This window comes from Manis pentadactyla, chromosome 6 (assembly GCF_030020395.1).
Source record: "Manis pentadactyla isolate mManPen7 chromosome 6, mManPen7.hap1, whole genome shotgun sequence".
Taxonomy (NCBI): domain Eukaryota; kingdom Metazoa; phylum Chordata; class Mammalia; order Pholidota; family Manidae; genus Manis; species Manis pentadactyla.
The window spans coordinates 14,500,708-14,526,115 of record NC_080024.1 but is presented as its reverse complement, the minus strand read 5'-3'; the positions used below and the strand labels follow the sequence as shown (position 1 = coordinate 14,526,115).

General features: G+C 43.1%; 1 protein-coding gene across 1 annotated transcript; it reads right to left on the bottom strand.

Moving 5' to 3' along the window:
• Positions 1-7,206: 7,206 nt before the first annotated feature.
• On the bottom strand, positions 7,207-10,229 carry LOC118926694 (RING finger protein 223). Its single transcript, XM_036914024.2, has one exon. It carries the CDS (start codon positions 10,111-10,113, stop codon positions 9,106-9,108), a length of 1,008 nt encoding a protein of 335 aa, XP_036769919.1. The 5' UTR covers positions 10,114-10,229; the 3' UTR covers positions 7,207-9,105.
• Between the last annotated feature and the right edge of the window lie 15,179 nt (positions 10,230-25,408).

Below are 25,408 nucleotides of genomic sequence, written 5' to 3'. Positions count from 1 at the left end.
ATTATCTGTTCTCACTGGAGGAGAAGGACCCTGGAGGGCAGGAGTCGGACACTGGAGCACTTGGGAACAAAACAGCAGGTCACCCTGGGAGGGAGAAACGACAGCAGCTTTCTGAGCTCAAACTGAAGTATAGTCAGAATGGGAGGTTTTAGAAAAAAAGAAAATGAAAGGGAGAAGATTGCTGTAAAACTGAAAGAGGGGGTTATGGAATGAGAATGGCCAAGTCCTGAAGAAACAGTATGACTAAGATATTTCTGATCAAATGAATGCTAATTGATGTCAATCAAGGTGGGTTCTGATTTGAAGGATTCATTTGCACTGGGAGAAATTATCTGAATCCCCATTTCATTGTTCTGGAATATGTGGGCATAGAGGACATAATTGTGTGTGTGTATAGAGTTTTGAGGAAGAAAATGACATTAGGAAGGAAAATACAATAGGTGATCCTACTGTATGCCATATATGTCACATACACCCTTAGCAGTAACCCAAGAATAACTCTATTTGGTTTGCTCTAGAGATTTTCAAATTAGTTTATGTTAAAAACAAAGTGAAGTGGAGGCGTGGTTTTGCCAACTTACACATTGCAGAAGTGCAGGGTGATGGGAGAAAGGGTAGACATATAAATAAAATCAACACTAGGAACAAATTCTTTAATGTACCAGTTATGGAAGTGCCAGGGTGGGGTGATCAGCAAAAAGGATGCCACCTTCCTCTGCTTACCACTGCAGGCAGCTAAGCCATCCCTCCCACCACCTATCCTCCCTCCCTCCCAGGAACGACACCACACTTTTCAGAAGATTCCTCAGTGAACATGTTTGGAGTTCTGGGGTTGACAGCATAAGAGCTCAGAAGGCCTGGTGCTTCTTGGGCTAGCTGCTTGGGTTCCCCATCTTGAATAAGCTATCTTGGGAGAGCAGGGGAAATTATGTGGTGACAACAGTACTTAATGATACTGGCACATTATCATTACATAATTTTTTACAGTAATATATTATGTAATTCATTATGTTACTGATACTTTGTGGTTACTATACTGCTATTGTGTAATACTGTGTTATATATTATGTGTTACATAACATTAATAGTGATAGTATATATTTATTGAGCACTTCATAGGTGCTGGCACTGTTTTCAGAACTATACAGAGATTTACTTCTTAAAACAACCAGTTAGAATGAGAAAAGGGTGTGTGCGGGGGGTGGTACAAAAGAAGTTAATTAACTTGCCCTAGTCACAAAGCTAGGAAGCAGCAGAGCTAGAATTTAACCCCAGGAAATGTTACATTGCCAAACTTCTTTGGTTATAAAGCCCTAAATTTCTACCACTCCGATCAAACCCAGAAAGGAGGAGATCTGGGGGCTGCCAAAATACCTCTGCATTGTTCGCCCTGTTCTGGTTTTGTAAGGAAATTTCAACACAAGTTACCATTAATGCTTCTGGAGGCACTGATGTATCTTCTCTCTATTGAAAATAATAAATTTACTTCACCTCAGCCCCCTTTTAAAATGCATTTACTGATGTGATCCCACTTTTTAAATTTTGCTATTTTAAACAATCATTTCTCTTATTTCCAGGGAGAATTTCCTAGCCTGTATTTCCGTGCCAAGAACCTGAGACACCTTAACATCAACCATCCGCCTCTAATTCGGTTCGGAAACGTGGTAGGCGGCTGAACATTTGCAGAAAGAATCCAAGTCTTCCTGTCTTCCTGTGCATCAGCTCTGTATTTGGGACGTTTCATCGTTGGGGCTTCTTGGTGTTCTCTTAGGCGCCTAAGGAGAACCTCGCCTTTTTCCGGACTGCCAGGTGGCCCTGGAAGGCCTGGGGAACTCCGAGGAATTTACAAGCGGAAACCCACAGACTCCGGAGGTATTTCCAAGCCCCCACCCCGCCACCGCTTCCCCCACCTTTTGTCCACGTCACACTGACCCATCCTCGGACGACGACTGGGTTTGTCAGGACACCTGCAGCATCTTTGAAAGCAGCGGGGGACATGCGGAACGCTCGGCTGGAGCGGGGTTTTCCTGAGCCCCTCGGGACTGGGACTGGCTGGGATTTCGCCGGGCAGCACCGGAGAAAGGAAGGCCTGAACTACTGCGGCTCCGCGCGGCGCACAGGCTGCCTGCCACAGCCACCGCACTTGGCGTCTCTTTCCTTCTTCACGTAGTTTTGGGGCTTACCCCGCTATTTAAAATATGGGTGTTCTCGCTGACTTGGTTGGCAGGGGTCCGGGGCATCCTAGCCCGGTAAATAAACCATCAAACCACAAATAAAAGGCCGTCACCCTGAATCCGAGAGCGTCCCAAAGCCCGGAGATGAAGGCTGAAGACCAGGTTCCATCACACACGAAACACACCGACGACAAAGCTAGGCGGTGATGTTGAGTGCCTGGGTTGGCAAGACAAGGTGCCAGCTGGTCCCCGCCTTGCGCAAGTGGGCTGTGCCAGCGTCCCTGTGACTTGGATTTCTCCTCCGGGCCCCGCCTGTCCTTCCGGATCGCCAGTGCGCGGGTTACTGGGCTGGGGACGGGGCAAGCGGCGGCGAAGAGGACAGGCTCAAGTCGTTGGCCCAGCCCTGCGGGGTCCAGCCTGTCACCCCGGGCGGCCTCGGGTTCTGTCGGGCCCAGGGGACCCCGGGGCTGCGGACACAGGCCAGCCCCCATGCGGATTCCACCACAAGGACCGGGGAGCCGCCCCGCGGCGGTCCCAGCAGAGTGTGCGGGGCTGCAGTCCACGCCCCGCACGCCCCGCCTCCGCCCTGCGAGTCCGCCTGCTCGGCCTGGAGCCACCGCTAGTGTCCGCGTCCCAACGGAGAGAAATCGAGGTAATCCCCCGCCTCCCACCCACAGCGGGCGGCTGGATCTCAGCGCCAATCCATTGACACCTGGATCCAAGAGCGTGGAATTAATTTGTACGCTGAACATTCAGAAGGGTCTTTTAAAGGAAGGTAATAATTCTCCTAGTGAGTATTTTAAAACACCACTCTCTGCGCCTGATTTGTTCGCACATCCACACCTGTTGGCAACCAACAGATTCCCCTTCAGCTGTCACTGGAGATGACACCCACAGCTGCCCCTGGCGAGGAGGTTTTGTTAATTTAACCTCGAGACTTTCCGGGCTATCCACATAATCCGCCTTCAAATCCCCACGTTGTCACTGAATTTTGATGACTCAGGGGACTTGGAAAGCGCTCACCAATTTTGCGGGGGCAAGGAGAGCCCACAGAAAAGCCCCGGAACGCGGGGACGCGCAGCGATCCCCTCGCCGCCTCCCCACCTCCCCTCCACCCTCCGCCCGCCAGAAATGATAGCAGCGCTCCCCACCGGGTGGGGGATGCAAATACTTACTTAACTCTTCTGGGAATACAAAGTCTACAGGAGTGCGAGTGTGTGAGTGAATGTCAGAGACCAGAGCCACGATTAAATAGTTATCCAACCACTTCCAAATCTAAGCACAGCCCCACGCTCCCCCCAGTTTCTAAGAAACCTGGCGGCGTTCAGTTCATTAAAGTGAGATTAGAGAAAGCGTCGCATTTCAATAAAAACGTTGTGAAACATAATGGCTTTTAAATCTTGCTGCGCAGTAGAATCACCTGGGGCGCCTTTTAAAAATACTGATGCGCCTCTCCTCCCCACTCCCACCGCAGACCAATTAAATATATGTCTCTGGGGGCGTGACCGGTGCTCCTGCATTTTTTAAAAAAAACTCTTCAGGTAATTCTAACCTGCTGCCAGCGTTGATAACCAACGCTAAAGCTCGCGTCAGGAAGTAAGTTTGCTTTGAGTGAATTTAATAAGAAATGGGCTCTAGGGACAAATCGTTTGCCTCCCAGACCTTGACCCTCAATTTTTTCGCAAGCAGTAAATATCTACTTCTCATTAGGAGCTAATCCTTTCCCAAAACTACAAATCAGGTGCAATTGCTCAAGTTTGACTATAAAATATCCTAAAATACGCACACAGTAGACATGTAAATCGCATGAATGTATTATTTCTATAGGGTGGAGAATCTCGTGTTATTGTGATAAGAGTTGACCTGCCTATATATATATATAAAACCATGGTTCTTGAAGTAGTAACTCTTGAAATAAGAGTTCTGTTCTTGCAGTGATTAAACACGTTTTCTTCTGTTAATTTTGTGGGTATATTTTTATAATATTAGGAACTAGGAGCATGTCTTTTCTACCCTCTCTCTTCCCACTTCCACCCCATGGAGATGTGGTATTTCTAAACCAAAGATAATCCAATTTGACATGCAAGGACAATTTTTTTTAAGGAAATGTGCGCATTCTCCCTGAGCTCCTAGGAATATTCTTGGAAATCGGACATTGAACACTTACTTCCTCCAATGTATTTTATAATCAGGAATAGTGGTTAATACATCACAGAAACAAACTTGCTTCTCTTTGGCATGTTTTAGTTATGCTCAAGAGAAGAGAAGCCTCAAGCTTGATTGATGGATTTCAGAAACAATACTGATGGTATATATTATAAAGCTTTTATTGAATGGACAATCAAAGGACATCTAGTCAAAGATTGATAAAATCTCATACTTTCTTCATTCACTTAGCTTCAAACTAAGATGTGGCTGCAGTCATTTCTAACACTCATTTCAGAAATAATTCTTGTAGTGAATATTAGATATTCCTCAAATTTGCACTCTAACATATACAATAAAAGCATATTATTTCAAAGAAAGAAATGTAAATGCATAAGCAGGGGTACAGTGCATTGTCCATGATATGACTTTTTCTGTATCATAGCAGACATTTAAAAAATTAATATTAGCTAATGGGAAATAAATGATTAAAGAGGATGAGTTGGATCATGAAATAATGGGGGCTTTTACTCAGCTGTTGAGATTATAAATATAGCAGGTCTATGAAGGATAATTTATTTAAAATGTCAAAGACTGGAGAATACAACAGGGAGTAACAAATACTGAGAAATGTAATAGATCTCAATATCACGGGAAATTTTACTGCAATATAAGTTTATCCCATCTATGCAGACACTGCTAGCTTTGGAGGCAATAGTGCAGACGTCCTCATAAAGGAGGGAAGTCAAAAGGAACCATACCTTGAAACCTTACAATGTAGAAAATTATCAGAAATGGAGGCCAGAGGTCTTTTAGTTTCTCAAGTGTCTTCTGTCACTGAATATAATGCAGTAAGAGTTTCACTGTGATATACTGATTTTTCTCAAAACTCAAAGAGTGCTTTTCAGGTGTATTTTCTCACCTTTCAAAAATCCTTACGAGTTCCAGAAAAGCATCTATTTACCTCAGACCCTGAGGATCTGAGTTATTGAGTGACAGTGTGAATAAGGGGGGCCAACTTGCTTAACATTCAGTCCAGGGGTTCTCATTCAGCCAGTTTAACAGACTACTTTATCTGCCACTTACCGTATGTGGAGAACTGGCTAAACCTCTGTGGCTATTTCCGAATGTGGGTACTTGCAATTTCCAGTGTGGGTAGAGTGGGTTGATCACACAAGATTCTGCCCTTGTTTTTACGTTCTTCTTGTTGGCGATTGAGACAAAGCATGTTAACAAATAAGACTACCTCAGACAGTAGGAAGTGTTAAGAAGAAAGTAAAACTTTGATAGATGTTTCCTTGGGATAGAGCGGTCAGGACAGAGCTATTTGGGAAGGTGATACTAGACTCTTGGGAACCTGAATGAAAACAAGTCCATGGATCCACATAGGGCCTTAGGCTCCAAAGCATTTCCACTCACATAACCCTCTTGAGTGTACAAATCCTTAAGCCAACCCCATAAGGTGTGCAGGGCTGAGACTTTGTGTTCCCATTTTGTAAATGAGAAGCCCAAGACTCAAAGAGGTTAAATGACTTACCAAGATCTTTCCAAGAAAAGAGAGAGCCAGCTTGCAGACTGTCATCTCCTGGGTGCAGTTACTGGTCTTTAAACCCTAACCAATGTTCTCTCTGAATTTGGACACTGCTTCCTAAATCCTATTGCATTCAGAGGATGAGTTTCTTTAACTTGAAATTCAAACTCTGCAGACTCATGATGATAATTCTAACCTGCAGCCCCCAAACCTGGGCCATGGGAACCACGAATTCTTGAACAGGTGTGCAGGCCAGACCAGTTCAGACTTTTCTGCAGCAAAATTACTGGCAGTTTATACTCATGAGATGAAGAGGTATCCAGGATTGAGTCAAGCTCTTCCAAGAAGATGGAAACTTTCATGAGAAGGAGAAAAACACTCCACTGTCACCAGGAGCCCTCCAGAAAACTCAGTGACCATTTCAACAATTGCTTCCTAAACTCCTGCTTTGTCTAAGGTGCTCGTGTACCAGGACTTTTGACATGATATAGGAGTGACTAAATCACATCTGCAAAATTGTAGGGGGGCAGTGGGGAGTACCCAAATGCCAGAAAACCACTAGAAACCACCCAAGTATTTACCATCACCCCATCCTGCCACTCAATTCCAGATAAGGAAGTTAGAAATTAGCAATGAAACAAAGTCAGCCCAGAAAAAAAATGTTGGTACGTTTAGATACTGAGCTACTAATTGTTATCTATTTGATGTTAAAGTATTCTAACCCGAATTTCTCATTATAAGAAATTGACATTTGTGACCTATAAAAGAAGTAATATGTAGCTTGTATTGTGAGTAGGGGGTTCAAAGATATCCATCTCATTTATGAGAAATACTTCAGTTTATGTCATTGGAGTACCTTTCTCTGTGAAACATAAGTAAACTCTGTAAGAAGCAAACTTTAGACAGACTTTCAGGCTGCCAATTTAAGGGAGTGAAATAACACTGTGTGTGCACACATGTATACATGGTTACATCCACAAAGCCAAGCTGTTAGTAGTATAAATACATATACATACAAACATATACACATATACATGTTTAGACACACTTGCGCAACAGTTGTGAATGCAAAGAGAATCCCAGCACTAAAGGTAAGGAATAGATGGAAAAAATGAATATAGAAATAGCACAAGTTACTTCTTGTAGGTATAAATAATCAAGACCAATCTCTGAAATGTGATTCCCAGCACTAGGAACCTGAAAACAATAGGAACCCAAAGACATTTTTCAGAAACTGAGAACAAACTCTGACAACAGAATTTAGTTTTAGTGAGTGTTATAGTAGTGTATGGGTAAGCTGCTTCTCCCTTCAGAATAAAACAGAACTCACTTGGCCTTCAGGAGTCCTGTTAAATTCTAGAAATAATTCCATGAAATGCTTACCCTAGCAGTATACATTTCCATGTGAGTTATTTCTCTCTTAGCCCCATTCAAAATGTGAAATTAGGATTTCAATGGGGATGTATATTTCATAGAAGTGCCACAAAAATTAACTTGGAGCAGCTTTCCTATGAAATAAATTTCATACAAATAGGTTTTTCTATAAATGCTTGTTTTTATTGACAATGTAAGACATAAAACACACCATATTGCAGTTCTTCAACTGCAGCCATACCACTTATCAGTGTCCAATAAATTACTTCACTCTATGATAGACACAAATGCTCCATTCAAGTTCAGTTAATAGAATAGTGTCAGGATATCATGCAGACAGCTTGCATAAATACATGAGGAATAACAGCATACCTTCAGTAGGTTCTGTGATGTTTCTGTGATTTTTAGGCATGAAAACTATCTTATTCCAAATTTCAAATGATGGAATAAAGAATGTTTTCATATAAAGTACATTTGGAAAAGTAGGTTTTCTTTTGTCTTTAAAAAGGAATAATCCATTTCCAACACACACTTGTAATTCATTTTTTAAGTTACAAAATCAGATATGTATTTTTTTCTCATCTAATGTTATGGGATGTTAACATTTCTGTGATTTCCAGCAATATCTAACAGCTAAATTCAAAATAATATTCTTTTCTGATAAATACAATATATATTGGTAATCAAAGGAAGAAAGACTTGTCAACTTTGTGTTTGGGCTCTATATTTTATCAGATAATTGAGAGTCAGCTCTTTGACAGTATAAAATCCTGAATCAATTACCAGCACGGCTTTATGTTCTGCTCTTAATTTCGAAATGTACCTGGACTGGAGCTATGGGGAAAATATTTCTGCTTGTCAGAGTTTACTGGAAATTTTAATGCACAAAATTTCCATATTTATGTATTCTAAAATAAATTACTTGAAAATAAAAGTTTTGAAGGCGGGGGATGTCTATAGTTTGTATTCTGCACGAATAGCTTTCAATATCTTCCAGGTGGGGGCAACAGTCAGTCAGTTTTGAGAAGGGAAGAAAGAACGGGCTCTTTAAGCTCCCTGAGTCCAGTTACAGAAGATGAAATAACTTCCTGCTAGTAACACCGTGAATAAAACCACAGATTCCCAGGAAATGAGACTTCTGTACTTGGAGGGGTGGCGAGCAGAGGAACCAGTGCCTGGAGCGCGCCGCCACCTCTCCGCCCGCTGAATCTGCCGCCGGCCCCCAGCGCGCAAGCGCGCCGCGCACCTGCTCAATGAGGAGCAGTTGCCGGAGGTGGGTAGGTGCGGCGGCTCACTCACTCCCGAACTGTGCCCCCCGGAAGCGTCGCTCTGCCCACGCACGTTCCAGGTCTGCCAGGAGGAAGCGGGGAGACCCTTCTCTCCCGTTGACATCTCAGTCATTCGTCCTCTGGACAATTCAAGTCCGTTCACAACTGCTGCAGACGTGTGAGCGTGCACTTTTATCTTTGAAGAAACTCTCAAGTCACAGCCACCAGAAAACCAGCATTCAGGCAGGGCGGCAGGGTCCCATTCCTCTTTTCTCCTCTCTCTGCAAATCCTCGGACCCTAGGGAGGGCGGCAGTGCACTCTGCGGTAGGAGGGTGGTGCATGAAGCGGAGGTTGATCTTGCACAGTCCGTGGAGATGGGACTCCCCAGCGTGCCTGCCTCTTTTTAGCTCTCTGACCCAGCGCGGAGGCGGCGGGCCGGCAAGGGCCGGAGAGGTGGAAAACCGACGCCCCGCAGTGGCCAGGCGTCTAGCGGTGCGCGACCACGGGCCGTAGGGAGCGGGCGATGAAGCTCGAGCGTACGGAGTCAGAGGCCCTCACCTCTCGGGCCGCGCGGGGCTAAAGGTGCGGGCTTCAGGCCTGACGTCGACCCCGCTACGTATCGCTCCTCCGCGCTCCACCTGCCGCTGCCGCCCGTGCCCTCGGGCCACCGCCGCCCGCGCCCCCAGCCGAGCCCGCGGCCGCGCCCTCGGGCCGGTACTTAAGCCAGCAGATGATCCAAGTGACGACGACCGAGAAGAGCGCTAAGATGCTGGCCACCGACAGGCAGATGGGCCCCACGGGCGACGGCGAGGGCGTCCCAGCTGCTGGGGCAGCCCCAGGGGGCGCCCCACTCCCGGGGGGGCCACCGCTGCCGTAGTGGTTGACGAAGATGAGACCGGTGAAGAGCAGCACCACCATGGAGAGGAAGGAGAAGACGACGCACACGCAGCCGGCGGTGAGCGCGGCGCGCTTGCAGTTCTGGCAGCTCTCGTAGGCGCCCGGGGCGCGCAGGGCGGCGCGGGCGCGGGGCCCGCGGGCTGCATCCTCCGCCGCCGGCGGCGGCGCGGGCACCGGGGCGGGCGGCTGGGCCGCGGCGGGCGCTGGGCGGCGCGCGGGCAGCGGCGGGAGACGGTCCTGGGGCAGCGGGTCGTGAGCGGCGCGCAAGGCCAGCGGGAAGGCCTCGGCGAGCTTGGTGTTGTTGGGCAGGCCGTGCACGCGGCTGTCGGGCAGCGGCGTGCGGTGGCGGCACACGGGGCACGCGATGGCGCCGGGCGGGCCGTGCCAGGGCGGCGGGCGCTCAGGCGCCGCGGCGGCGGTGGAGGCGGCCGCGGCGGCGCGGAGCTGCAGCTGGCTCAGGCACTCCTGACAGAAGGTGTGCAGGCACGCCAGGATTTTGGGCGCGCGCCGGTCCGCGTCGAAGTAGTTGTAGCAAATTTTGCACTCGTAGTCCTCGAGCTGAGGGAGGCCGGGGACCGTCACGGCTGCGCTCCCGGCTCTCGCGTCCCCGCAGTCCCGGCTTCCCGTCGCGGGGCCCCCGGCTCCTGTCGAGCTCCCGGAGCTGCCGGTCGGGCTCCGCTCGCGGCCGCCACCGCCGCTGCTGTCGCTCGCCGGCGCTGCCATAGCATGATCCGCCCCTCATCGGGGGCAGGTGAGGAGCCTTCCTGCCCCTCCGCCGCCGCCCCGGCTCCTGGTGGGGAGGAGGCGCTTCTGCCTCCCCTCTCTGGCTGCCGTCGCCCGGCAGGGGAGGCACCGCGGGCCAGGCCGGGCGGGGGCGCAGCGGCGACCGCCTTCCTCCACCCCCTCAGGGCGCGGGCGCCGCGGTCCCTCCCAGTCCCCCGGCGTCTCTCTGCCGTCCCCTTCGGGCCTCTCAAGGCAGCGCTCCTGGCCTTTGGATGTCTTTGGATATCGGTGTCGTTGGACTTGAAATTGGGAGTTGAGGGCTCTTGGGGGTGGTGCGGGAACGGGATTTGGGTGCGGCTGCTTAAGGTGGTAGCGTCCTTGCAACCCCCAACCCCCAACACACCCAAGGGGAGGTGATGGGAAACCTGGCCCTGCCTTTCCCTGATTCTGCTCCTTCCGCCTCCTCTCCCTTTATCCTTGTTATTCCGTGTCTATCCTCCCCACTCTGGGCCGAGTCCCCGGCGAAGCCTCCTCTCCCCCCCCCAGCCAGAGCTCACCGGTGATGTAATGCGGGACCCGCGCAGGCAGGGGAAGCAGCAGCCTGGCAGCGGCGGTTCCTGTCCTCCTTGAAAACCGTGATCTCATCTCTCCGTCCAAGAGCGAAAGCCAGTAACCACCAAGCCGTTTACACTTTCCGCTTTCACTAGCAAAGCCCAGGCAGCCTTGCAGCGTTCTTCTCGGGGAGGAAGCAGAGGTGGCATTTTCCTTTCACCCATTGGAGGAAATTTTGAAACTAAACAGGATCCTTCTTTCCCCTTGAAATGGTGCTTGCTGAGATTGAAGGAGGTACAGAGACAGAGACTCACAGCCAGGTCTTGCTGACTCCCTGACGCCCACCACAAGGGATGGAGGTAACTATTTCGTCGTTGGTGCTCAGCCGTTTAAAACGGCAGCGAAGGGGACTTGTGATAGTTAAACCTTTTCAGAGAACTTCAAAGTCCACCTTTAAGCCAGCCTCTGGCGTCACTCACCCTCATTGTGCACTTAAACTTTTACCACGCAAATGTAGAGGGGGGGACACTCCACGAGCAACATGGGGCAGGTCTTCCTGATTATTAAAGCTAACTAACAGGAACCCAGGTGAATAGATTAGCAAGAAATAGCATTTCTTGAAGGAGCGCTCAGTAGAATACAGGAGTAGTGGGTTAAGGGGATGTTGATCAGATATTCTTAACCAGAAATTGTGTTCCCCTGTTTCTCCAGCTTGGACCTCACCCTATGAAGACAGAATCCCTCTTTAAACAAGGAAGGGGAAGGGGATGGCTCTCTGGGTTCCCAAGAGATGGAAACGTTCCCACTTTCTCTCCAGATTCTCTGCAGAAGACAGCAAGATGGACGAGAGAATGTTTGTGGAAAGGATGAATGAATGGGAAGCAAGCTGAAGGAAAAGGAAAGAAAGCAAGGAATGTACAGACCAGTGTACAGACAAGAGGAGGAATTGTCTTAAAAAAAAAAACCCAGCTTCTCTATGACATTTGAAAATAAATTAATTTTTTTACTCTATGTGACTAGTGACTGTAGTACATGTCTTAAGTCTGAGGGATCCAAGGTGAAGCTCATTACAAAACACTAGCTTTTCATTTCCTAGTTTCAAATTTTATAAATATGACTTGGGGTAATACTCTTTTTACTTTTTTAAAGTATATCATTTTGTGAAGGGCTGTGATGGCGGGACATCAAGGAGGCCCTAGTTTGGCCTTGGACTATTACAGAGTTACACAAACCAAACTCTAAATGGATAAATTGGCTTCCTGTCTTTCTCTTTCCTTCCTTGAGCTCTGTGATTGTGAAGAGGCTGGAACTGTACATTTTGTGCAGTTTTAAACTGGGTTCTTCTACTTTGAGCCTTGACTAGGCCTGTTCTGAGAAGAGACCTAATGCTGACGTAGGAAAAAGTAAAAACCAGAGATGGGGAGAAGAGAAGCCCCGAAACAGGAGGGCCTGGTGGGCAGTTTTTAGGACATGTCCTTCCCACCAACCCAGTTTTTAGGACATGTGTCACTTCCACACCAAAAAGGGGACTGAAAAAGAGTTCTGCAGGTCTCCATGGCATGTGGCATGCATTTGGGCAAAACATTTAAGATTTTGAAATTTCTCACCATTGTGCATTCTCACCATTGAATGGAGAATTGAGAAATGAGGAAGAGGGTTACATCAGGGTCTTTCGATCTCAGCCCTACTGACATTTTGAACTGGATGATTCCTTGTTGTGAGTGCTGTTCTGTGTGTTGTCAAATGTCCTAGTAACATCCCTGGCCTCTATCCACTTGATGTCAGTAACAACCCTTCCCCAGGGACAACGTGGAGAATGTCACCATAGGAGCAGGTGGTTTACCCCTGAAGGTAAACTCACCCTTGGTTGAGGATCAAGGGTTTGCACCAAAGCCAGGGATTTGGTTAAAGTGAAACCAAAATGAGAAGCATCTTCCAGCTCTTAAATAGTGCAAGCAAAGACAGTGTTACCGGTAGAAGTAATTATTTAATAGCTACCAGCATTTCTTCTGTAGCTCACAGTACCTTAGATACCATAGCATCCTCTTTGAGAGGTCCAGGTATGGTTTTTGTTGATAATATTTTCTGTTGATGGGGTCAGAGATAATTGCCAGAGTTTGTTGAACAATGCTGGAATTTACTCTCTGTGTTTGGATAGTTTTTTAGGGAGACCCAGCATCTCTATTTATTTTATGTCTTAGGACTCATCACTCATTTTTAGGATTCATGAAGGTGTCATATGATGACTTCCACTGGTGCACTAAAGAGCCATGACATTCTTGAAGAGAGTAAGTTTGTGTGACACAGGCTACTGACATCTGTCTTCAAAGGCCTAGAGCTCACAGTGTCGCCTGCAGCAGTAAGAAGTGAAGCTTGATCACTTGTGTAGGAATTAGGTTTTCACTGTGGTGAAAGATGTGGTCAAAGGAAGCTTAAGTCAGAAGCAAGGACGTCAATATTTGCATTAGGATTTGAATTGGCTTTGCAAGAATCCTGCTCATGCCTTGAATATATTAGACACAGTATTTGCTGAATTGTTCCTTTTTGAGAACTTGAGTAAATGGGAGATGACAGTGGTCTCAGTCAGTCTCTTGTACACATTTCCTTCATTGGCCATTTAAAGAGAGAGGATGTTTTAACTTTAGGGTTGACTGTCCTGAAGCCAGACGATACATGTGCTTCTCCCCTCTGTATAGCAGTAGATGTGCTATTTAACTTCTCTGCTCCTCAGTTTTCTAAACTGTGAAATGGGGATAAGAGTAGTTACCACCTATATCTGTTGTGAAAATTGAATGTGTACAAATTACATAGGAAGAAGAGCCCCCAACCCGTTAACGTTCATTACTATTTATGTCAGAAGTTCCTAGTCCTAATCTCAATCCTGCAAATGCCCTGTGAGAGAGGTCCAGAGGATTTGTGCAACCAGCCCAAGGTGACACAGATAATAGTGACAGAGGGTTCTAATCCAACTCTTCCATCATTTCCAGGATAGAGATAAAGGTAGCATCTCAGAAAGACCAAGTGGAGGCCTGACCTGTGAATCTAACCACACGTTATCGAACTGTCAGCTGTAATAAATAAAGCCCTGTATAAAGCATGAGGACAAAGTGAAATCTCTTTCGTAATATTTTAAGAATAGATGTATAGGCAGATAATGCCACTCAGAAGCAAGTAGTAAATGAGTCAATCAAATAGTTGACATTTTAAAATAGAAACTGGATTGATTCAATATGACATTTATTGAAGTCCTATTCCAGAAGGCTTTATCCCTGTGTGATAGGACACCTCGCCTCCAGAAACCAACAACTTAATAGAGGATATTTAACATGTGTGCAATACGTAGAAGCAGAATGAAGCAACTTTGTGATCCAGGAACAAGGTCTGGTGGGAATAAAGAATAGAGAGGTTATTTCTGCTGTGGGGATGTGGGAAGTTTCCACAGATCCATGGTCAGTGAATTGGGGATTTAGGAAGATGTAAAGAAAAAAGGTATTCAAGGCAGTAGCAGAGAATGCGGGTGTGTTAAGGGCATGGCAAGAGGCTGGCTTCAGAGAGACTGTGTAACGTGTGTAGGACACTGTCCAGGGAAACCTGGAATGCCTTACCAGAAAGGCGTAATTCTGTAGACAACTGGATATTCCATGGCCAGGCCCATGGGAGATGGAGCTTTACAGTGGTGGGTGGGCTGGAGTTGTTGGAATTGACTATCAAGAGTAGGACTAATCAATGAAAATGCTCCTTAAGGAGCTAGATCTCATTGCTATATACTGCAAAGAAACAACTTTCAAAAGAATGAACGTGCCTCCATTTACAGTGATAAGTTCACTCTCCTATTGCAGAGGCAGTATGTCTAGTGTTTAAGAACAAGTGCTCTGCAATATAGCCAGTGATTCTGTAATATCTTTTTATATTGACAGATAGGAACCGTACCAGAAGGGGTGAGGATTTAATAATAGGGGTAACTGTTGAACCACTGTGTTGTATATTTGAAACCAGTGTAAGATTGTGTATCAATGATACTTCAATTGAAAAAAATAAGCTCCTCTGCCAGATTGCCTGTGCCACTTGCTAGCTATGCATTCCTGGACAATTTACTTAACCTTTCTGTGCCTTTGATTTCTCCTCTGTAAAATAAGAGGATAATGTCTACTTGATAGGGTTGTCATGGAGTTAAAATTAGTTAATATATGTTCAGTTTCAAACAGTGCCTGGTACATGGTATGAGCTATAAAATGTTTTTTAAAAGGCCCCAATTGCAGTGATGCAAAAGATGCTTATCCTAAGGAAATGATTATATTTTTATTGGTAAATAAAAATAATTCAGGACAAAAAGTATCTTGACCAGGTGATCAAAGTTAGCTTCAACAGTGATAAGTTGATCACAGATACCCTTAAGTGTGGAGATGATGTGTTCAGAATAGCACTTGGTGATATTTTTCTCGAAAACATATAACCCAGTCTAATCATGGAGAAAATATCAGACAAATCCTAATAGAAGGAGCATTATACAGAATATATGACCACTGTCAAGGTCATCAACAGGGAAACACTGAACACTGTCAAGGTCACCCAAACAGGGTAACTGTCACAGGAAGCTGTCTCTTTCAGCTATTTGAGAGACAAAATGAAAATGCAGTATTTTTAATAAAAACAGAAGTGGCTTCTTGGATGCCACAAATAAGAGGAAATGAAACTGCAACTGTATTGCATTTTTTTTAAATTGTATTTCTTATTGTTGTTCATTCTGGTGCCTTTACCACAGCAATGAATCCCACAACTCTAAAGGCTGCCTGAATGTTGTGAAATGTTAAAGATACTCAGGTTCTCATCCTAACACCTGGGATTGTCTTGACCTCTAGAGAAAATCAAGGCCAAAGATGGTGCAAATCTATATACACAACCATATCTTGGACTGAAAGAAGAGGTATGGCTGTCATGGACCCTGGCTGGGAAGAGATGGCCCTGCCTCCAAGACTCTAGTCTCTTGGGTACTTTGCAAAGAGCTGAGTGGTGAAAGGTTTCCTAGACCCTGAATGGCCAGGCAAGTCCTTGATGTGGTTAATCACCAAATGCACACTTTGAACAGAAAGGGAATTTCAAATGAAAACATTATTTCAGACCCATTGTGAAATTCTCACTCTTCAACTCTTGTTTTATACACATATGTATCATTTCTTTATAATTTCATAAGCATTCTGGCTCCACAAGGAATTTTTAAGAGAATTTCTGCATTTGACTAGAACCAAGGTGAACAGAAGTACTAGAAGGTCCAGCTGTAAATGATCTTGACCCATCTTTGAGCCTCTCCAGGACAGTCGGTGTTCTTCCTTTTTTTTTACTATTATTTGGTGGTAAAAAAATGCATGACCATTTTTAAGTGTATAGTTCAGTAGTTTTAAGTATATTCATGTTGTTGTGAAACAGATCTCTGGAACTTTTTCATCCTGCAAAACTGAAACTATACCAGTAAACAACTACTCGTTTCCCCTTCCTCCCAACTCCTGGTGATCACCATTATGCATTCAGTTTCTGTGAATTTTGACCACTTTAGATACACCACACAAGTATTGGTCTTTTTGTGACTGGCCTATTTCACAAGTCTAGTGTCTTCAGGATTCATCCATGTTATATAGCATTTGTCAGGATTTCCTTTTTAAGGTTGAGTAACACTATTATATGTATATACCACATTTTTTATATCTATTTGTTGATGGACATTTGGGTTTCTCCCAGATCTTGACTACAGGGAATAATGCTGCTTTGAATGTGAGTGTGCAAATATCTCTTCAAGACCCCGTTTTCCAGGGTTTTGGATATACACCCAGAAGTGGGATTCCTGGCTCCTATGGTAGTTCTCTTTTTAATTTTTTGAGGAAATTTAATCTGTGTTCTGTATAAGTTGTACCATTTTACAACCCCACCAACAGTGCACAAGGGTTTCAGTGTCTCCACATTCTCACCAGCACTTCTTATTTTCTATTCGTTTGGATGGTAGCCATTCTAATGAGTATGAGGTGATATTGTGATTTTGATTTGAATTTCTCTGATGATTACTAATATTGAGCATCTTTTTATATGTCATCATTGGAGAAATGTGTATTCAAGTCCTTTGCCCAAGTTTTAAATCAGGTTATTTGATTTTTGTTATTGAGTTGTAGACATTTTTTCTATATTCTGGTTATTAATCCCTTTTCAGATATATGATTTGCACATATTTCTCCCATTCTATAGGTTGCCTTTTCACTCTGTTGATTGTATCCTTTGGTGCACAAACATTTTAAGTCTGATGTAGTTCCATGTGTATTTTGCTTTTGTTGCCTGTGCTTTTGGCAAGAAATCATTGCCACATCCAATGTCATGAAACTTTCCCCCTTCATTTTCTTCTAGGTGTTTTGTAGTTTTAGGTCTTATATTTAGGGCTTTAATCCATTTTTATTTAATTTTTGTATGTGGTCCAAGATAAGGGTCCAACTTCATTCTTTTGTACATGCATATCCAGTTTTCCCAATACCATTTGTCCAAGAGACTGTCCTTTTCCTAATGGGTGGCCTTGGCTCCAACCCTTGTTGAAGGTTGTTTGACCATATAAATATTTATTTCTGGTCTCTATATTCTATGCCATTGGTCTCTTTGTCTGTCTTTAGGCCACACCATACTGGTTTGATTACTGAAGCTTTGGAATATGTTTTGAAATCAGGAAGTATGAGTCCTCCAACTTTGTTCTTTTTTTCAAAATTGTTTTGGCTATTCCTAGTCCCTTAAGATTCCATATGAACTTTAGTATGAATTTACCTATTTCTTAAAAAAAAAAGCCATCAGGATTCTGATAGGGATTGCATTGACAAGTCATTCTTTTATAAATGCATTGGGGAAATTTCAAAAAAGTAGTGAAAGCTAGAGGCAGCCAACAGAAGCTTGATAGTTAGAAGTCTATATAACTTTTCTCAGTCTCTCTGTAAAATAAAACCACCACAGTAGAAAATTATGCAAGTAAATACTATCATCTTCGTCTTTTTCTCATATCTGTACAGATACTTTAAATGGTTCCTAGTAGAAAGAAGCAAATCAACTGATTCTTTTGTATACAGTGGTCTTAATAATAAAATATGAAGTATATTAACATATATAGTATATTATTAATATATAGTATATTAATATATAACATTAACACATAGTATATTGTTAATATATAACTAATATAATAATGTATACTATATATAAAATAGTGATTATAGTATCACAATTTGTTTAATTCTTTTTGTTGTGTAATGTACTTACCTTCCGTTATCTTTTTTTATTTTAGTTCAAAGCAACATTCCCTAAAGTTACAGTCTCTGGGATATTAGTTTCTCTAAAAAAGTTTTGTGGTCAAATAATTTAGGAAGCATTGCAAACTACATTCTTCTACACTCTGCATTTAGAGATTTGTTATTCAAAGCTCTGAGAAGTCTTGATGCAAATATGTAAAGAAGTCAATTCAACAAAATAGCAGTAGACTCATACACACCGAGAAAGCACTAGTGGTTACCAAAGGGGAGGGGTTGGGAGGGTGGGGGGAGAGGGAGAAGGAGATTAAGGGGCACAATAATTCACAATCATAGTATAGGTTGGTCATGGGGATGGTAGTCCAGCATGGAATATAAAGTGAATGGTTCTGCAACTTCTTACTACATTGATGGACAGTGACCACACTGGAGGGAGTGAGGGCTTGATAATATGGATGAATGTTTAACCACTATGTTGTGTATTTGAAACCAACAGTTTAATTTTAAAAAAAGTCAGTTCAATATATAAACCAGTGTGTACCAAACATTTTAAGTTTCAGTTTTGTTTTGTTTTTTTGTAAACCTATTAATGTCCCATGGATCTAAGACATGACTAAAGCCACACAGAGCAAAGAATTTAAATGAGCAGTTTTAAAATACTACATTGCAAACACTGAGATTGCTCAAAGTGGTACAGAAAATAGACTGCATAGGACAAGGGAGCCCATCAGTCAAAATAGGAATTGATTTTTCCCTTACTGACTGTAAAGAGCTAAAGCTGGGAGTGAGATTCGGCATGCATGGCGACCAGGGTGTGTTTGTAATAAAGAAACCAGGCAATTTCTTCCATATGCTATTTGCATCATCTACACAAAACCATGTACCATCTTATTGGTAGCAATGCCCTTGCCAAAGAAGAACAAATGGATTCTGAGGTTATATTGAGCCAAGCCAGACCGGCTGTTAGACAAGATCTGCCTAATTGCCTCCTCACGACAATGATTTTGTAGTATTTCCTATGGAGGGAAATAAAAGATAAATCTCCTTCCTCTAGCTAATCATAATTGGTTGTTTACGTATTTTTCTCCCTGGCCATGATATAACCTCCTTCCTAGTTTCTTTTAAAGAATGGCTTCTTCCAAAACACTGCAAGAGTTCAAAAACCTTTAAACAATGTATTATTTATCTGTCTGGCCACATAGGTTCCTTCAGAGTCATTACTGACTCATTCCCACAAAGTCATTAAATCCATCAACGGCACAGTCTCTGACTTCATAATAAGCAGATTTGGTTTTCAGGAGACTGAGGCAGCTGTGAAGGGCAGAGCTATTAGGCTTTATTGTATCTACCCTGCCAACACGCATGGCGAGGCACTCGTTTCCAACCAGGGCCAAATCTCTGGGCCTGAAGCTCTTAAAGTTCTGGGGGCCCTTTTTAAGAAAAGTAATTCAAATTATTGGATAAGAAATCAAATAAGTATTTAGAGTTGTAATACAAACCACCACTATGACAACAAAACATCTAAAGCTGACAAACTTTGGAAAGATCTCAAAATCTAGAAAATAGCCTATTAAAAATAATTTGCTGATACACTACTCAATAAAATGATTGTCTGCATGTGTTTGATGGCCTTTTCTCACAACCATGATTTTATACTTTCTCCTGAAAGAATGGAAGAAGGAATAAGACTTCCTCTAGCATGGGGGGGAGAATGATGGTTTTTTATTCTTGATGGTGTGGAAGGTTTCTTCTGGCTTAATAAGTTATTTTCGGCATTGGCAAGTGCATAGTTGGGGTTGTCATCAATTTTAAGGAACCTTCTCCCATGTCTTTCATATATGAGCTGTAAGACTTCAAGGCATCTTGCAGGAATGAATCTTAAATACTTTTGAACTGGCAGCACTAACTGACCAGCTTGTCTTTGATGTCCCTACAGCTGTGGCATATTATGAGGCTCATACTTGGCCCTGCATCTCTGTTTCCCCAGGTGAAGTGCATTGAAGTAGTGGATAGTAGGACTATTCCTAGAAATTGTTCTTGCACCAGGGCAGCTAACAGTAACTAAACTCTACATGGAAGAGCTTGTGAACCACATAAATATCCCACTAAACCAAAACTACATGTAAACCCATCAACTTCCTTAGTCATGGTCCAAAAATGCCTACGGCTACTCCCGTACCACCAAAAACACAAGGGGAAATACGACTGAGGAGAGGCTGAAGTGGAAAGAGACAGTGGTCTCAACCACTTGTGGTTAAAAAATTGTACTATAAATTTCACAAGACCATATGGCTATGGGAGTGCATACAAATTCAAGTGAGGGGGCCCTGAAACTTAAGCTTTATTAGTTTCACGGTAAATCTACTTCTCAATTTTCTACCACTCAAATTTTCTCCCACCAGAGCTGCTGTTGTCTCTTTAGGCAGGATGTGTATTTGCTCCTTGAACTTAATGACCAGATCTATAGAAAATACGAAGCAAACACGTAGGAGACATGTACATGATTGTTTTCCAGCTGGCCAATTTATCACATTTAACAGAACAATTCCTTGGCATTATGTGGATCAGTGGCTCTTAAATCTGGCGGTAGGTTGAAACTGTTTACATTACATAGCTTTGACATAAATATGCATTCCCTGGCCACTAACTCAGAAATTCTGTAGACCCAGGGTAAGGCCAGGGATTCTCTAATAATCAAGTTTCTGAGTCAATTCTGATGTGTTGTCAAGTTTGAGAACCACTGATAAAAAGTATTTGGTAGAAGGCCTGTGCCCACTATGGCTCCAATGGGCCGAATAGAAGGTGAATTTACAAAGTGGCTTTTGGTTTGGGGTTAGCAAGAGTAGTGAGTTCCCCATTAAATCAAGCTGACCAGCACCTAGTAAGGGGTTGTGAGAGAATTTGTATGAATCCTGGCTCTTCAGGGTACAAATAGAAAAACCCATTTCAAATTAGTTTAGGCATGGAAAGGAATTTACTGGCTCCCGTAGTTGAAATGCCCATTTCAGGCATGCTGAATTATGGTTTAAAATAACCTTACATAGAGCATTTTGCATGCACAGAAAGCCCGCCTCTTAATAATTTCTGCCAGAAGCCTAGGGGTAGAGTTGTATTGCCCTGGGTGGGTCAAGTGTCTGCATCTGACTCAATCACTATATCCGGATGGGGTGACTGTCTAGACCTGGGCCACAGAACCCAAGGGGCCTCACTGACCCATGTCACTTGAGAAAGGGGGTAGTTGTCCTCTTAAGGAAGATTAAGGTTGCCAGCTGCAACAGCTGATGAATGGGCGGTCGGCTCAATGACCTCCGGAGCCGCTTCCAACTGAGGGCAGACCTAACTGTGCCTGATGAGTTCTCTGAAGTGCCCACCCTCTGGAGTAGTGCATGTCTGATGTGCCCTGTTCCTGACAAATGGGGCCACAGGGAGGGGCACTATGGAAACTGGTGATCTGCAGCTTTCTACCTACTCTTTTGGGGGGGGCTCCTACAAGCAGTGTGTTGTAACAGTCCAAAAGAAGGTCATGACCTAGATGAGCCTGAGAAGAGAGGTGGAGTCAAAAGCCAAAGCCAAAGCAGGCAGAGGCAACAGAACTTCCCCAGAGGACATTTCCAGGTTCATGGAGCTGTGGACCCTAAGATAACATTTGAACAGAAGCAGGGATAGTTGAAACAACTTGCAAAGCCATTTCCTACAGCCATTGGGGGTGCAGCACAGCTAACCACATGCTCAGCTTACTGAATGTATTTCTCTAGGATAAAACAGGTGCTTTTTTTGCATTTAACTATCACGGATCAGACAGAGATGTGCCACCCAGATCCCCTCAAAGAGGTGTCACTGCCCATTTGTGAAGAGGTTGATGAGCACATAGCTTCCAGCTGATGGCTTCTTCAGGGTCTGCCCTGGCTGCAAAGAGCAGCTGGATCTGATGTCATGCCCATCCTGGTGACATATACAGGCCCAGCCATTGTGGTCCAGTGAGGGACCACTTTAATAGGCTTGCTCCAGAGCTCCCCATTGGTCCAGGGGCTTTATTGGACCTGCACTGCAGTTCAGTTTCTCCCTCTTCCCAAAAGACCCACAGGCTTCCACAGGTACCGAGCCTAATATCTTGTACTCCATACTTTGTTTCAGCGTCTGCTCCTAGAAAACCAACCTGCAATAAGTATCATTAGGTTACATTATATTTGGCCTATTAGAAGTCAGAGGAAACATTAAACTTGCAAACTATTTTTCCATTAGTAAAAAAAGACATAAGCCTTTCTGGATTCCTTCTCTTTTCCTTAAAAAAAAATTAGTTAAACAACCCTTAAATAGAATTCATGCCTCATATTGAATTTACCGAGTATCATAATTCTTCCAAGTGGTAAAGACACCTCAAGACAAATGCTGGGCATAGAAGCCACAGGGCATAAATATGCAAAGAAGTAAAAAGCTAACCTTTTCAAACAATAAGGCTTCTCTCTCACTTACCAACTTCACATTTCCCTGTATGGCCCCGGAAGATGACTGGTTAGCCAGAGACGGGTAAGATTCCTCAAGGGAGGAACAACCTAAGACAGGCACAGTCGCAGGGGGGTCATCAGGTGAGAAAAAGGGGGATCAACAGAGGTGAGGCTTAGAACCTCACCCCCCCGTTCTGAGAGAAATCTTCTGCATACGTGGATGTTTTATTGCCCTGGTCTAGCTTGGATTAACACATAGTCTACAGGCACACACCTGATCATCTACATGTGCTCTCATACAACACTAAACTATGTTTTCTACCTTTATCTTGTATCTACCTACCACCTCAGCATTTTATTAAAAATAATAATAATAAAGAGAGAAATGTGGTATCCACATATAAATCAAGTATAAAAACCAAATGAGTATTCATATTTGAACTGACTGTTTATAGTTCATAATGCATGAGCAAAACCGAAAGCTTCTGTGATGACTGCCCTTGTAATGTTCACCATGTAACTTATTCACTATGTAAGAATTTGTTCTCCATGTAAGAACTTGTTTGTTATGCCTCAGAAAATTGGAGACTGACGAAAATTAGGCTTGGGGTGGATTAATGATTGTGCATTGAGTATTGACCCCCCTATACAGAATTTTATTGTTGTTAACAACCATTTGATCAATAAATATGAGAGATGCCCTCACAAAAAAATATATATATATACACACTTACAATTGTAAAATAAATAAGTAACCGGGAGGTAATGTATAGCATAAGGAATATAGTCAAAATATTGTAACAACTTGGTATGGTGATAGCTGGTACCTAGAATTATCATGTATATAAATGTTGAATCACTGTGTTGTACACCTGAAACTAATGTAATACTGTGTGTCAACTACCCTTCAATAAAAAATAATTATCTAAAAAAAAAATTAGTTAAGAGGTGAGACCACATCAAACTAAAAAGCTTCTGTACAATAAAGGACACCATCAGCAGAACAAAAAGTCAACCCACAGTATGAAAGAATATATTCGTAAATGATTTATCCGATAAGGGGTTAATATCCAAAATATGTAAAGAACTCATATGCTTCAACACCCAAAAAACAACCTGATTAAGAAATTGGTAGAGGATCTGAACATTTTTCCAAAGAAGAAATACAGATGGCCAGCAGGCATGTGAAAAGATGCTCCACATCACTAATCACCAGGGCAATGCAAATCCAAACCACAATGAGCTGTCATCTCACACCAGTTAGAATGACCACCATCCAAAAGACAAGAAATAACAAGTGTTGGTGAGGATGTGGAGAAAAGGGAACCCTCTTACACTGTTGAGAATGTCAGTTGGTGCAGCCACTGTGGAAAGCACTATGGAGGTTCCCCAAAAAACTAAAAATAGAAATACCATACAACCCGGTAATTCCACTCCTAGGAATTTACCCAAAGAAAACAAAATCCCTGATTAGAAAAGATATATGCAATTCTATGTTCATTGCTGCATTATTTACAATAGCTAAGACATGGAAGCAACCAAAATGTCCATCAATAGATGCATGGATAAAGAAGATACGGTACATATTCACAATGGAATATAATTCATCCATAAAAAAAGAAATCCTGTCATTTGTGACATCGATGGATCTAGGGGATATTATGCTCAGTGAAATAAGCCAGGTGGAAAAAGACAAATACCATTGATTCACTTATTTGTGGAATATAAAAACAAACCAAAACAGAATGAACAAAATAGCAGCAGACTCATAGACACTGAGAAGTGACTGGTGGTTACCAAGAGGGGTTGGGATGGGTGGTGGGGTGGTTGAGGGTGATAAAGGGACACAAAAATTCTCAGTCATAATATAAGTTGGTCACAGGGATGTTAGTACAGCATGGAGAATATAGCCAATTATTCTGTAACATCTTCCTATGTTTGCAGTAAGTAACTGCACTAGTTGGAGTGAGGATTTAATAATGTGGGTAACTATTAATCTGCAGCTTTCTATCTACTCTTGGGTGGGGCTCCTACAAGCAGTGTGTTCTAATAGTCCCAAATAAGGTCATGAACTAGATGAGCCTGAGTAGAGAGGGGCTGTTTATATGCATTATGATTTTTAATTGATACTACATTTAAAAAAAATCTAAACTGCTTATTTGCACAGTATTCAAGTATAACTGGGTGGCTGATTCTAAGTTGGTAGTTCTCATATAAAAATGTTTTTAAAGTGTATATTTTTCCCTTCAGTTCCTTTTATTAGCCTCTGTTAAGAATCAAAGTAGAACATATTCTTTGATTTTGCCAAAATTTGAGGGCCAGGTAAAGTCACAAGAAGTACAAAGGAAAAGATCTAGTTTAGTCAAATATTTCAGTAGTAAGGAGTCATCATCTTCATTTTATGTTTGCAATCAAAATTTTAAAAATTAAAATAAAATTAAGCTCAACGCTGAAACTTTTCAAAACACAGTACTATTTTTCATTAACAAAGGCATATCGGTATCCCAAAACACATCTGCATGATGACTTTGAACCTCAGTTTTATTTCATTGCAACTGTGTAGGATAGCCAGTTTGTAGAGGTCCGAAGTTTTTAGAGTCCCTGTTAAATTATTTTCTGTAAGTTGGGTAAAATATTAGAACTCAGACTTCTAAAACTTAGATACTTTCTTTAATCCAAGCAAAACAGCACACAAGTGAAAAAATTGAAACAGTTTAGGAAAACTGATAATGAGAGGGAACAGTTTCTACATCACTGCTCTTTATATACAGCCTGTCTCTCCCGAAGCAGCCATCGTTAATCATTTATGTTGTAAGTCTGCTAGTGATTACCTAATGCATTTCTAAATTATTTTCTTACATTACCACTTCTTAATTTGTCAACTTCGGATGTTAAATACTGATTTTCTGCTATCATGGGGCAGGATTTAGCACCCCCATTGTCCCGATTTGTACTTGTATTACTATTTTTAGTTTCTTTATAACTGTAAATAGTATACTAAAAAGGATTTCTCATTTCATTAGCTTTCAAAAT

What these genes read in the sequence shown, in the direction of transcription:
- LOC118926694 (XM_036914024.2), bottom strand. Translation starts at nt 10,113, where the DNA reads ATGGCAGCGCCGGCGAGCGACAGCAGCGGCGGTGGCGGCCGCGAGCGG.